Here is a 14,666-nt window from a genome sequence, read left to right as displayed (position 1 = left end):
CTGGAGACTTTGGCTACTGCTTGAAGTCTCTTTTGGTTCCAGTCTATCAGGCATTTGAGGAAGACCTGAAATTGGATTCTGACTTGGCTACTAACTGCCAAAAGGCAAAACTATCTAAACGTTTCAAAATGCTCTACGTGAAGTGTTAAGTTGAAACATTTTTTTACATGTTCAAGACAGACTTTTTTTTTTTTTTAATTTTATTTATTTATTTATTTATGGCTGCGTTGGGTCTTCGTTTCTGTGCGAGGGCTTTCTCTAGTTGCGGCGAGTGGGGGCCACTCTTCATCGCGGTGCACGGGCCTCTCACTGTCGCGGCCTCTCTTGTTGCGGAGCACAGGCTCCAGACGCGCAGGCTCAGTAGTTGGGGCTCACGGGCCTAGTTGCTCCGCGGCATGTGGGATCTTCCCAGACCAGGGCTCGAATTCGTGTCCCCTGCATTGGCAGGCAGATTCTCAACCACTGCGCCACCAGGGAAGCCCCAAGACAGACTTTTTTTTTTGATGTGACCATACCTCTAATTTTTAAATGAAAGCCAATAGTAAAAGCATACCCATAATATCATTAGTTAAATTGTAAAGGTTTTCTTAGTTGCTGGAATGCTATGTTCATGGCACCTATGCTTATAGTCTCCCCATCTAGTTCGTGTTTCTTATCGATCACAGCACTTTGTCCACTGGAGCCTGATGTGACCCCAGCATCCATCGCAAGGTGCTGATTCTGGCAGCCATTCCAAAATCATCTTAAATTGTCATGAAATGAAACCTATTTGCCCCCTCCATCCCTAGAGTGAGCTATGTGCAGTCCAGACTCGACCAGTTAATGAGGAGGCCATTCTCATGTGTGTCACAGGGACATTCAAAGGCACCAGAGTCTTACTGGGTCCTGCCCTGTGAGTTTTGGCTTAAAAATTCTACAGCGCTAAATGCTAATTTTTTTTTTTTTAATACCTCAGGGCAGAAAAATCTAGTTTTAATAAATTACTTAGAATGCTTTCCTGCTTTTATAAAATTTAACAGTAGTTTTCAATAATGTTTTTTATCCTTGTTAAGAGGTTTTTGTAGTTTAAGACTATTTGGGTTTTAGAGATAGTATCTCTCCTACTAAATATACAGTGGGCATTGGGAGAAATCCTAGTTCTGGCACTGTTACCCAGCTAGGTGATCTAGAAGAGGTCAAGTAACCTCTCCGGGCTTCTCTTCCCTTTCCTTTAAATGTTGAGATTGGATTTTGACAGCTAAAGTCTCTTCTACAAAATTCTGTAATTTCCCCCGATTAGCCCCTATGAATTTTCTGTGGCTAGTGCTGGTCTCTCCTGTGTACTCCAGAGTTGTATATTTGATTGTCTACACAGTGGTCCCACCTAAACATCTAAAAGTCATTGCCAGCTGAACCAGGTGCAAAGCAGAGCTCTTGATTCCAAGCCATCTATACCCTCGCCCCACCCAAAACTCGATTCTTCTTCATGCTTTCATGTATCAGTAATAGTGACCTCCATTCTCCCAGATGCTCAGGCCAGAAACTTGGGAGTCATACTAGATTCCTCTCTTTCAGGGACCCTGTATATACAGATGTAGATCCTGTCAGATGTCCCCTCCAAATATATCTATAACCTGGCTACTTTCTTACCACCTCCAAGGCTGCTTTCCTGGTCCAAGCCATCATTTCTCACATGGATTATTTCAATACCTTCATTACTGACCTTTCTGATTCCATGTTTGCCCTCCTCCAGTTTATTCTCCATTAAAATGTCAGAGTGATCCTCTTAAAGCGTAAATCATATGGTGTCACTCTCCTGCTCAGAAGCCTCCACTGATTTTCCATCTTGCTTAGAATAAAAGCTAATGAATGTCCTTACCTTGCGCTGACTAATCTCTTCCCCAGCACCTCTTGATGTCACCCCGTACCACTTTCCCGACACTCGCAATCCTCAGACACACAGACCTTACTGGTCCTCAAATATACCAAGCATGTTCCTTATTTAGTGGCTTTGTACTTGCCAGTTCCTATTCCTAAAGGTTCTTCCTCTGGATATCTGAATGGTCTGTGCCTTCGCTTCACTTTCTGCCCAGGTGTAGCTTTACAGTAGAGGCCGCCTTTGGAAACCCTTGGATAATAGTAACCTGCCCCTCCATTCCCTTTATACTGTCTTTTACTGTTGTCAGAGCTCTTCTTACCACCTGACTTACTATATATTTATTATACTTCTTCCTCAATTACAACAAAATTTCCATGAGATCAAAGACTTTACTCACTGATGTAACAGGTACTCAGTGAGTGTTGTTGAATGAGTGGATCCTTGCCATTTGTTAGATTCCTGTTAGCAGTAATGGATCTCCAAGCAGTCCTTAAACCAGGACTTAGTTCGCTCTACTTGGTCTAAGGTCCCTTTCCTGAGGAATAATTAGAATTAGAGTAAAAGAGATATTTCATATGAATAGGAGACAGGCTTTTCTTTTTTAAGATTTTCCTTCCAAAATTTTAATAAGGGGTTGTTAAAGCAGCACAAAATTGAAATAGTCTCAAATTTTAGATATAAGGTGATTATTAAAGAGCAAAGGCATATCCTTTAAAAAATATAATAGTTATATAGTCAACTAAAATATGTGAAATTACTCTTGGAAGAATTTTAAGTGGGTTTTTCTTTTGAACATTATTATAATTTCTATTTTGGTGTGTTGTAAAAAAATACACTAATAGTTTCTGTGCCAATAATTTTTTTAATCTAAGTGAAATGTTATTTTATGTATATTTTTGATACCATCTAATATGTCATATGTGGCATGTCTACTTAAATTTTAAAACCTAAAGTCTTTCTTTTAAACTCCTTATTTACCAAATTAAACATCAGATTTTTAAGACCTAATAATGTCAGATGTTTTCAGCATCCCTGCAAGATAATGTTCAAATTTGTTGTTTAGGTTTTATAGAGAAAGATAGAGAATTCTTTGTTCGAGACCACTTAGGCCACTTTAGAAACAATAAATAGGTCAGTTTTTCTCAAACTTATCTTTCTACCATCATCTTCATTTATTTTTTTCCATATTTTTTCCACTTGTAAAATTAATATTTTTCTTTAATATTTTTATTTAAATTGCCACTTAAATTTTTTTTAAACCAAACTTTATATCACTGTCATAAATGAGAAATTAGTATAATCTGCCATAGAATATAACTTAAAAAAAAATAAAATCAATAATAAAATACTGTTAAGTTCTAAGTAGATTCCCTTACCTGCTGAAGTCTTAGGCTGTGGCCTATTCTCCATATTAAGGATGGAGATTTGCCAAAGTCAGAGATTGTCATTGTATTGTAATCAGAAGAAAGAAAAGTGAACTGAAGCGAGAACACTTTTTCATTGTGAGTCAGTGTGATTTAATGCCTTGTTCCTGTTTTCCCCAAATTCTCTTGGGTAACTCCTACAATTATCTTGCACCACAAGTGGGTTGAGTTCCATCCTTTGCAAAATGCTCACCCTAATACTATCAAGAGTTAACCTAATGATCATGATGATAATCATTGTTATTCAGTCCTGAAAACCATCAATTTCCTGCAAAGCCATTGAGAGAGTCCCAGAGCCACCTTCTTACTGATTCTCAATCTTGGACGGAGAACAGCACAAACCTGGGAAAAGGTAAAGCTGGTAAGAGTATGCTTGTTTGGCTATTCCGATATATGTTATTTTTAAAAGGTGAAAGTGGTAAAAATTTTTCATTCTTATTACCTGTAGAATTTTTCTTGTTTTGGAGTCAGACTACCATTGTAAATACAGAACTGTTTTCAAAGAACTGCTTGTGAAGTGCTTTGATTAATGTCTGGAAGCTGTAGAAAATCATTTTGTGAAAAATAGATTTACATTGCTTTTTTCCAGTTTAGAGAACCAAATCTTTATTATCGCATATTAAATAAAATGATAAACTCAAAATATAATTTATTTAAAAATTGGAAAAAGTGCAGTAAGCTCAGGCAAAAGGTTGAAAAGTATCTACTGAAAGGGCTCTCAAATTCTGTAGTTTTTACTCAAAAGTTTCTATCCATTTCAAAATGTCGAAGTAAAGCCATTGCAGAATTGCCATAACTTTAGCTACCTGTTATTTCTTCATATCCAACTCACAGTTCTCTTGTTATTGTTGATTTTAATCTTTTGATTATTTGGGTCAATATAGTTTCTTGGCAAAAAACAAGGAAGTGTTTGAAGGCAGACAGACCTGATATCAAATCCCAATTTGGGCACCTAATCAGTGTGTGGTATTTGTTAAGTTACTTAACCTCCTTTAGACTTAGCTTCATCTTTAAAATACTACTTATTTCTCAGGGTTGTTAAGTATTAAACAAAATATGTGATCATATGTGATCATATGTGCAGGGATGTGTATATATTATATGTGTGGTCTCCTGAGTGCAAAACCATGCATGCTCTATTAAGGCACTATTAGCCAGAAAATCTCCAAATTGACCTATTTAAGTCTTCAAATGTTTCTCCTTCATTTCTAGTCTTTTCTTCAAACCTTTTCCTAGTGCTTGCCTGACTGTGGCTTACTGCACTTTAAAGTGTTTCCTGGTTTATTTGAAATCTCTTTGGGATTTAGTGAAAAACAAACAGATAGTCCTGAGTAAAAATTCTTAAGTCATTATTTAATAAATAATCAGACACATTCTCTCTTTCTTTAAAGAGTCTTGTTCTTGAGGAATGTGTATGCCCTCTGAAGAGCCCCATGATTTGAGTATTCATAATTTGGTCTGTTTCTCCACCTTCAGACATTCCATTCCATTCCATTTTTCAGTCTATGGGAGGGACTAGGTATTACCTAAACAAAATTGATGACACCTGTTTGCCTTTTGAATCCCTCAGTTTCCTTAGAGACAAAGAAGTGATGTATATTTGGGGGGTAGAAAGACAAAGAACTCTCTTTCAGAAGAGATTCATATTTCACTTTATAGTTCTACATTAATGTAGAAGTGATTTTCTGGTTTCTGTGTGCTGTTAATTTGGAGACATAGATTAATTTTCTGTTACTGTGATAGATGAATTGAGAAATTATTTAAAGTTTAAAGGATGGTGTAAAAGAAGGAAGAGAAATATGAAAATGGTGAGATGAGAAAGGGCTCAAAGTTTAGTTTGACAAGAATGAGGTAGGTAGATGAAGAATTAGAAAACAGTGATTTAAGGTAGTGTGAGAAGTGCCAGGCTCAATGTTTCTTACATTATTTTATTCACACCCCTAGTTCTTCAGGTGTATATATTTAACTGTTTTTAAAGTGCTTTTTTTGTGACACCGGTTGTGGCCGACTGTACTGTATGTGTGTGTGTGTGTTCTATATAACATCTTCTAAATACCCATACTACATACAGGTCACCTTTGGAAAAACAGTGGCAGGATTCATGACTGAATAAACAAGTCTCTGCCTATTTGTTCAAAAGCAACAACAAAAATTGCTAACTTAATGTTCTTTCTTGAAGGTATGAGCAATCCTGCACTGACCATGGAGAATGAGAATTAACTCTTCTAACAAAATTTACTCATACTTTACGGAAGTAAGAAAAGCTTTTCCTTTATTGTTATGTTTTATATTTTCAACAGTTCTCTAGCTCTCTTAGGGCAAATAGTTTCCATAAACATATACTTTTTTTTTTTTTTTAAATAAATTTATTTATTTATTTTTGGCTGCGTTGGGTCTTTGTTTCTGTGCACGGACTTTCTCCAGTTGCAGCGAGAGGGGGCCACTCTTTGTTGCGGTGCATGGGCTTCTCACTGTGGTGGCCCCCCCATTGTGGAGCAGGGGCTCCAGGGGCACGGGCTACGGTAGTTGTGGCACGCGGGCTCAGTAGTTGTGACTCGCGGGCTCTCGAGTGCAGGCTCAGCAGTTGTGGCGCACGGGCCTAGTTGCTCCGCAGCATGTGGGATCCTTCCGGACCGGGGCTCGAACCCAGGTCCCCTGCATTGGCAGGCGGATTCTCAACCACCGCACCACCAGGGAAGTCCCAACATTTACTTTTGAATGACTCAAATAGAAGATGTCTTAGCTGACCCTTGGGATTGCATCAGTCATGCTGGAGACCTCTGGACATGGATTTAGCTTGAATGTTAGCTAGTACTTAGGTTAACTTGATAAACTATAAGTTGATGAACAAAATTCATTTTTATAGTAATGCATTAAATAGCAAAGATTGATCCTAAAATATTGAACTTTATATGACAAGTGTCATTTCATAGGATCATGCAATTTTTTATTTTTATTTTTTTCTTTCCCTCAGGATATCCAGTGGTCTTACTCTTGACCACCCATTAGTTGAACCTCACTGGGTCTAAATACAAGATAATTATATCTTGTTAGCACAAATCTCTGCTACCCCTATTTTTGGTCACAGTAGGACCCTAGAGCATGTGTCACCCTTAAAATACTAGGTGTTCCAAGTCATTTTCTTTAACCCGTAATTTTTTTAAACCTATAGTTCCAAATCAGTTTCCTTAAAGCTAAATCTATTTATAAGGCTGCAGTCAATAAAAAGCTACAATAAGGAGCCCCTTTGGAACAGAGCCATAAACATCTTAACAAATCAAACAACTATGTGTACTGTTACAATAAGCAATATGAAGAATTGGACTTGTGGTTGTCAAGGGGGAGGGGGGTGGAAGAGGAAAGGATTGGGAGTTTGGGATTAGCAGTTGCAAACTATTATATATAGGATAGATAAACAACAAGGTCCTACTGTATAGCACAGGGAACTATATTCAATATCCTTGATAAACCATAATGGAAAAGAATATGAAGAAGAATATATGTTTATATGTATAACTGAATCACTTTGCTGTACAGCAGAAATTAATACAACATTGTAAATCAACTGTACTTCAATAAAATTTTTTAAAATTAAAAAAAATATATGAAGAATTGAACATTGAAGTTATCAAGGTAACTCTCTACTTATAAAACTGTGACCTAGCAAGAGAGCAGCACCTAAAACAAAATTGTGTCGAAGTAGTTCATGGATATCTGGTTTTTATTTTATTTGGTTTTGGTTTTGATGAATAGCCATGTGATTCTGTGTGCCAGTTGGCCAGTGTTGTGGTTTTAGATGACTCTATATGATGGTATAGTAGATCAGATTGATTGTAACTATGGTTAGGATAGTGAAAATTTAATGTTCTTCATTTGGTTAATTAGCGAATACAGTGTAAATTTCTGGAACTAATTCTTAAGATATAACTGATTATATAAATACGAATCATTAGCTAATACCACAAGCAAAGTATTTTACAGAACATAGTTCTGTAAAGCATACAGAGTTTCACAGGATTTTTATTAGTACGTTGAATTAGTTATAATTACCATTGTTTGTGAGGTTATCTGTGTTAAATATTTTATAAGCTTACATAGTAACGTAACTTTGTGTGTAAATCCAGTAGATTTCCCAGTATTTTGACAAGATCAGTGTTGTGTTTGTTCATCATTATTCTCAACCCTTTGCAGTGCCAGACGCATAGTAGGTTCTAAATAAACAGTTGGTAAATGGGTGATAAAATAACATTGACGTTTAATATCTCACAGAAACTTGATTTTATTACATTTGAATATATGACAGTAGTGGTCATAAAAACCCAATTGCAGCATGAATTAACTGCGTTGATGTAAAAGAAAAAAAAAAGTGTTTTCTGATGTAATGTTTTTCATTCTGTTGACATACCAGTGAAAAGTTCCTTTAAAAAATTGAATTTTCCTAAGGTAGCTGATAGTCAAAATAGTTTTTTGAAGTTTTTCCTGCTTTATACCTCAGACTTGCAATTCATTCAATACACATTTATACTGAACAATATTATCTGATATTGATACACCTAATTTGATTATATTACTAAATGATATCTCTTCTCCTTTTTCAACTACATTAGTAAATGACCTGTGGCCTTTTTATAAAATATTTCTTGGTTCAGTATAGTTTCCACACAGTCAAAATGTGCCTAAATCCATAATAGTGCTAAAGTATAGATTAAATTTAGCCTGCCCAACCTTCAGTCTTATACAATAGAAACTTTAAAATGCTGTGCTTCTATGCACATGGTGTTTCAGAATTATTTCCCTAAATCCCCTAACAACTCACTTGTCACTTGTAAACTCCTGTTGGCCTCAGACAAATTCAGAACTAAGAACATAGAACCCTGTGGCTCAAATTGGGGCCCCAAACCAGCAGTATTGACATCACCTGGAGCTTAACAGAAATGCAGAATTGTGGACCTTACCCTAGACTTACTGAATCAGAATCTGTATTTTCTGCATTTTAACAAGATCCTCTTCTCTTGTATGTGTGTATTATAGTTTGAGAATTGATGTAAAGGTCTGTCTATATTCAAGAACTCATCTGATGAGCCTTCTAGTATAGAAAACATTTAATTTTGAACAAGGGATGTTATTGCAACAGTGAATGAGTTGGTTCGTTTTTTGTTTGCTTGTATTTTTATAGTTAACACGAGAGTTTCACGTTTTCTGTTTCATCCCAAGGTAATCAGTGCTGTCGATGGATGGAAGAGGCTTCCTGCAGGAAGGCACCACTAGCCAGCTGTTCCCATCCCCTGTGGCTGGATATGCAGAATGTGAATTGACCATTTCTCTCCGAGCTGTTGCTTAAAACATAACACATTTTTACTCCAGTATACAGATTGTTTCAACTAACACAAATTCCTCTTAAACATTAAAAGTAGTTATGGTTTATGAATCAAGGACAAAAATATCTTTTATCATAAAAACTTGGAATAAATTCATGGACCAGTTTTCACCCAGATATTTGGGGAGCACAACTTACCACATAAAAAACCCACTGATCCTCTGATTTTCTGATTCAGAAAATTGAGACTATTAAGATATTGAGATTTAAAAGATTTCATGTAACATTATAATGATAAGCTTTATTCGTAAAACCTGTTACCTATGAGAAGGTGGAGGTAGCAGACGAGACTTGTTTACTCCCTCCGATGTGATTCTAGCCTTAGACTGCGTGAACTGTAAAAACCATGAACTCATTACAAATTTCAAGTGGCCTGCAGTTGAAGATGACCATCCATTTTTTTTTTGCCAGACTTTAATTCTAGCCTTTGTTCCCTGCTGGAAAAGAAGTATGATCACTGAAGCTTGAGCTCAACTGGCTGGAAAATCTTTGTCAGAATTAATACATTTCTGTTACATTAGAAATATATTTTTCATCTCTTTTACTTATCTGAAAATGGGGGAAGTCTATAATAACAATTATGAAGATTGGTTTATGATATTCTTTTGCTGGTTTAGCTTTTAAAAGTCTCTTTTTAGGTTATTTCTCCTATTGAACATAGCAAACATATTGAATTTTTGTTAAGAATTCCTGATGGACCAATGGATTAATCCTTCATTGACATCTATATTATTTCTTTTTCCTCTCATCAGAAGTATGACAGTTAAACTACATAGGTCCTCAAATACCTATTAAGATTAAATTATGCAAATCATCAAACAAAAGTCATATCCTTTTGGAAATTTAGTCCAACATGAACTGAATGGTGTGCTGTTTGGAAACTGAGTTTAAGATAAACTACAGTGGTGTGTTTGTTGATGCCAAAATGTTCAGCTTCAGTAAATATACTAAGAAGCTCTTGTGCCTTCTCTGCACTATTAAAAAGTCTTATTCTTTTTTAATTTGATGGAATGCAAGTTTTGTAAATGTTAGCAATTAGAATACGCTGTATACATTTTTTTGGTACTGACTTTGAGAATTTAAAGCAGACTAACTTTAAGACTACACAGCCAAGGAACTGGTATTTAAACAAAGAGAAAATGGTATTAGAGTTTTCAAAATCTGAATTAGATAAATTCAACACAAAGTAGACTAGAATTCCAGAGGATAATGGAGTAACAGATCCTTGCAGTTACTCGTCCTTGCTAAAAATGTGAAATTTTATATTAAATGACTTTATGAAAGAACCAGTGTCAGCCCAGTCCATTTTATAAATCATTTGAGTGCACTTCTTTGAGCAACAGGATGGTGGTCTTTTTCAGATTTTGTTTTTAAAGCTAAAGATTTTGATCTGACAATCTACTTCAAGAAAACTCAGAAGATACGATACATTCTTACTTTTATCTTAAAGCATTGTTAGGTCATCATTTTCATTACCTGAAGTGCCAGGTTGGAACCTATAGCTACTGTTAGAAGTCTTAAGGGCAAGAGCATCACATAATGTATTAAGAATTATGTGCAGCCAGATGTTTTTCAAAGCACAGTACTAGAGCTGTTTTTACAGACAGGATTCTGTTGGGTGTCCCCTCCTGTCTAACTAGAAATTAGGGGAAAAAGAGGGATTTTTATTCTTTACCTTGCTAGAGTACTGTTAATTTCCCCCCCCTCCCTTTAGCTCTTTCATGTAATTATTCAAATACATAAGTCAATACACATTAGAATCAGATGAAAACATTTTTTAAAATAAAGTTTTTATCATTAAATTGTAATGGTTCCCTTTTTGGTTTCATACAGTGACTAATCTTTAAAGTGTTTTTTGTTTAGTTTTGTTTTTAACTCTAAGGGGTTATAATTTTTGGAGATGATGGCATATCTCATTAGATTTGCAGTATAAATTTTATCTGAGTGAACAGAGCATCAAATAGACCTACGTTTTGTATATATTTATAAAATGTACCTTAAAAACACTTTAAACACTTTACTTTAAAAAATTTAATTGCTTAACTCAAACTTGAAGACACTTGAAGTATAAGTCCTGACAGTCCATTAAATAATTTTGATTTTTCCTGTTTTTAGAGATTATATCATATAGGTATCAATATTTAAGAATTTTTTCATTTAAAAATATTGTACAAATGCTTCATATACATTAGCTATTTGCCATTGTGCAGTGAAAGATTTGTTTTTTTCAAAGATAAAAACTGCATCTGAATACAATGATGAGACATTCAAGTAAGTGCTTATCTATGAATTCCCTCCTGTTATACCATAATAAAGTCTGGTTGATCACCTTTGTTAGCTGTCTATATGAAATTGCCTTTGCACTAACAATCTAAATTGCTTTAAAGATATACTTTTCCTAATCATCTACCAGAGCTCCTGCAGGCAAGATTCATGTCTACATCCTGGTTATAACATAGGTCTTTGGAGAAGAAGTGGATGACAGGATGAGGGGATTGCCCATTAGTAGTCAAAGGAGTCTGAGGACAATTAGAAAAAGACTAACATTCGGGCGTGCTGTAATCAGTAGATAACTGTTGGAAATATGGCACATGTTTGACAAAAAACCATCTTCACTAGGAAAATCATACACAAAGGTCTTATAAACCATGTTCATAAAAAATTAAGCTAGTAATGTGATTCATGCTTCAAGAAAACCACCTGTGAAAAAGCTGTTACTCCCTTATATTATAAACTAGCAAATTTTCCCTATTTTGAAATAGTACATGTAAACCTGCTGGGCTGATTCTTAAGTTATACTGTATACTGTGGTACACAATTATTGTCACATATTTCCTTGTAAAAGTGATAGTTTTGATACTATGATGAAAAACCACCACGTATATTCAAACCTCATAAAACTTAAACGCGAATCCACTTACACTGTAAACTGTGATGAAGGTATCCTCCAGTACGACCACCCCCCTTCCACAGACTACAAATTCTGATCTGCTAACATTTTATCTGAAGTGATGCATTTCAACAATGGATTTTCACTGGTAACATACATCTCTGGGTAAGATCCTTCTGTGGAAAACTGTTCTAAGTAACCCCAAATGTTTTTTAACAGCCTGCACTCCTTTTCCACATACTTAGCCAACTTAGAAGTATTTCCTCTTACCTGTGGGAGCAAACTGTGTTACACACCTTAAGTATTTGTTACTCTTTTACAAAGATACCACTGGAATTTTTTTACCTTGGTAAAAATTCATAGATTCTAATTTTTATTAAAACTTTAGCAATTTGATCATGTCACTTACTAAAAACATTAAATACATTCCAACATTAGAGAAGTCTTGATTTTAAAACTGAGCAATCTCTTCCTCCACTAGATTTAGAATTTACTACCAAAATATCTTACTTTGTTACAGAACACAGGCAACTGTGTTAGACTTTATAATGGTCCAAACCTGTGCACCCTTTTGTCTTTGCCATGATGGATTTGTTATTCTTTTACAGTAGTGTCCCGATTTGTATCAAGTGGACATCACTGAAGGGATGAGTTCAAGTAGGCTTGTTTCAAAGGAACTCCTGTGGATCACAAACTACGAAGTATCTCCCAGCACGATGTTCAGTATAGCAGGAGGCTCTGAAATAGGATGTTTTTTCCATCTTCCAAAAAAAAGGATGTAAGTAGAGGATGCTTGTCCATAATGCAGTCTAGGTTGTTAAGAGCTCAGTCTCTGACACCCTTGAATTGTTCTTTACCAACAAAAAGGTCAAATGAAAGTCTGGCCAATGCCAATAAAGACAACTTTAAATCACTTGCAGCCCTCTCACTGCAGGAGAGTGACAGCAGAAACAAAATGTTGACAACGCCCAAACATAGATCTTGGGATGTTCCTGTTCATACAGCCAACATTCGGTATTTCTGTACTGTTGGTTTACAGTTGGGGGGAAAATGTGTTAACATTATTCATCTTTTGTGTTGACTTATTTCTGAGTACCAGTTAAACCAAAGGGGGCCTTTTGATAAGTGATTTTAAGCTCTGGTTTATGCTAAAGCAGCTCCTTATTGCTCAGAAAGGACATATTATGATTCATGAAAACAAACTGATTTATGTTGCATCTTCCAGGGAAGATTTAACAATGTAAGTTCAATCCTGACCTGAATTTAATACTTAATGTTTCTTGTTTGACAGATTAAGGTGCTTAATCAAATTAAGAAAAAAACATAATGCCCCAAAGTAGAGTTCTGTTGATGCTGAATTAAAGAACTGTTACCATGGAAAGCTTCAGTTCTGTTGTTTTTTATTCAGCTGAAACTGACTATTGTCAGAATTTAGGTTTGTGTCTTTTTCTGTCAGTATGTATAGCCCCTAAAGCCTAGTATTGAAAGTATCTTAAATGCCCTAATCAAACATTTATAATGTGAAACTTGAATGTTTTAAAAAAGCAACCTTGATTATACACTAATCTTAGTGTAACATATAAACATGTTTTAAAGTTCTTCAAAAAATATACTTAGGCAAGAAGTAGAGAATATGGATGAGCCCTGGAGTAATGGCTAGAAAGAATCAACAGAAGGACAGTCTGTATACAGATATGTATACTTCAGGTATGATTTTTTTTTTTTTTGGTTTATGCTCATTCTACATGGTCTTTGTAGTGGTATAAGACACCAGCTATCAGTAAACAATGTTAATTCTTGTTAGGAAAAAAAACAAAACAAAGGTGTATGACACAAGTGAAATGGGTCCCCACCAAACCAAACACCTTAACATTTCCACAAGTTTTAAAATTTGATTAAACTTTTTCCTGCTCCATGCATACTTTTACCACCATCAGTTATATCACATCCTAGTAGATTCCACTTCAGGTTGTACTGACTTAGTGGTTTCTCAACTTCTTTGAAAATATTCTCACCTGTAGTTATTTCTTCTTTACTCAAACTCAGCACTGATTTCTCAAAAATAAAGAACAGCTGGCACTGATAACATCTGACTCATTAAGAGCCAAAGAAAAACATTCAAAATCATTTGTCTTGTTCCATAATTAACTGCTGATGTTGTGCCCCACTCTTTAAGCCAACTGTTCTCATCAGAAAGCTGTACACAAAGCTTAAGTTTTCTCTGGATACATTCTTTGGGCTACTGCGTTCAGACATGATATATAACTCACCATCAGTAAACAGCTTTGCTTGGCTAACAAATGGGCCACTTGTAAACATACTTTGGCTGCAGCCTTATTTTCGTGAAGAAATTATGCTGTGACGAGATACTCCATTTTAAAATTGCTAATTCTCCGGACTGTTGCTTTCCCATGAGTTGGGAATACTGTGATGAGGGCTTAGTCTAGTTATGTCAACATACGTTGTATTTTTTTAGCACAGTTATAGTGTCACAGTTTATTATAATTTGATAATATAATTCACACTCCAACGTGCCTTAAAAGCACACCAAAGTGCACTTTTCTTGTTTTGACATAGTGGGTATGAATTGGTAACATAAACAAATAATAAAATGTTGTGGTTCAGAGATATACATGGCACAACTGCTGTCGGGTCATCATCTCCATCACTGATTTTGTAGCATACCAAGCAGAAACATGAAATGATGAGAATGCCATAGGCAGTTTCTGTAGCAGCTACTCAACTTTCCCATTGTAGTGCAAAGATAGCCATAGACGGTACATAAATGTTGTGGCTGCAATCCAATAAAACTTTATTTATGGACACTAAACGCTGAATTTCATAATTTTCACATGTCAGGAGATGCTCTATTTTCCCCCCAACCATTTAAAAACTGTAAAATCCATTCTCATGTCACTGGCCATACAAAATACAGGCAGCAGGCTGGTTTTGATTAGTAGGCCATAATTTGCTGATTCTTGCTCTAGATTTAACAGAATATGGTGAGTCCAGAATTAATGGCTTAGGAACATTTAAAAATGATCAAATATCTTTTATCCAAAAGCTAGGTTTAGTAAAGGTTATAATGTTCCTCTTTTAGAAGTTATAAAATATATT

General features: G+C 35.4%; 1 protein-coding gene across 2 annotated transcripts in view; it reads left to right on the top strand.

Moving 5' to 3' along the window:
* Positions 1-9,945, top strand: part of ZDHHC2 (zinc finger DHHC-type palmitoyltransferase 2) — a 67,786-nt gene extending 57,841 nt beyond the window's left edge. Inside the window, exons 11-13 of one of the 2 annotated variants that reach the window (XM_059909670.1) lie at positions 3,531-3,634; positions 5,462-5,536; positions 8,497-9,945. In XM_059909670.1, coding sequence (XP_059765653.1) covers positions 3,531-3,634; positions 5,462-5,502 — 145 coding nt within the window. In that variant the 3' untranslated portion in view covers positions 5,503-5,536; positions 8,497-9,945. Of the gene's footprint in view, positions 1-3,530; positions 3,644-5,461; positions 5,537-8,496 lie in introns of both variants that reach the window. The other variant, XM_059909668.1, reaches the window with a different exon arrangement.
* The last annotated feature ends 4,721 nt before the right edge of the window (positions 9,946-14,666 follow it).

Source organism: Balaenoptera ricei, chromosome 21 (genome assembly GCF_028023285.1).
Source record: "Balaenoptera ricei isolate mBalRic1 chromosome 21, mBalRic1.hap2, whole genome shotgun sequence".
Lineage (NCBI taxonomy): Eukaryota > Metazoa > Chordata > Mammalia > Artiodactyla > Balaenopteridae > Balaenoptera > Balaenoptera ricei.
Note: the sequence above shows the minus strand (reverse complement) of the source record. Positions and strands in the feature narration are given on the sequence as shown.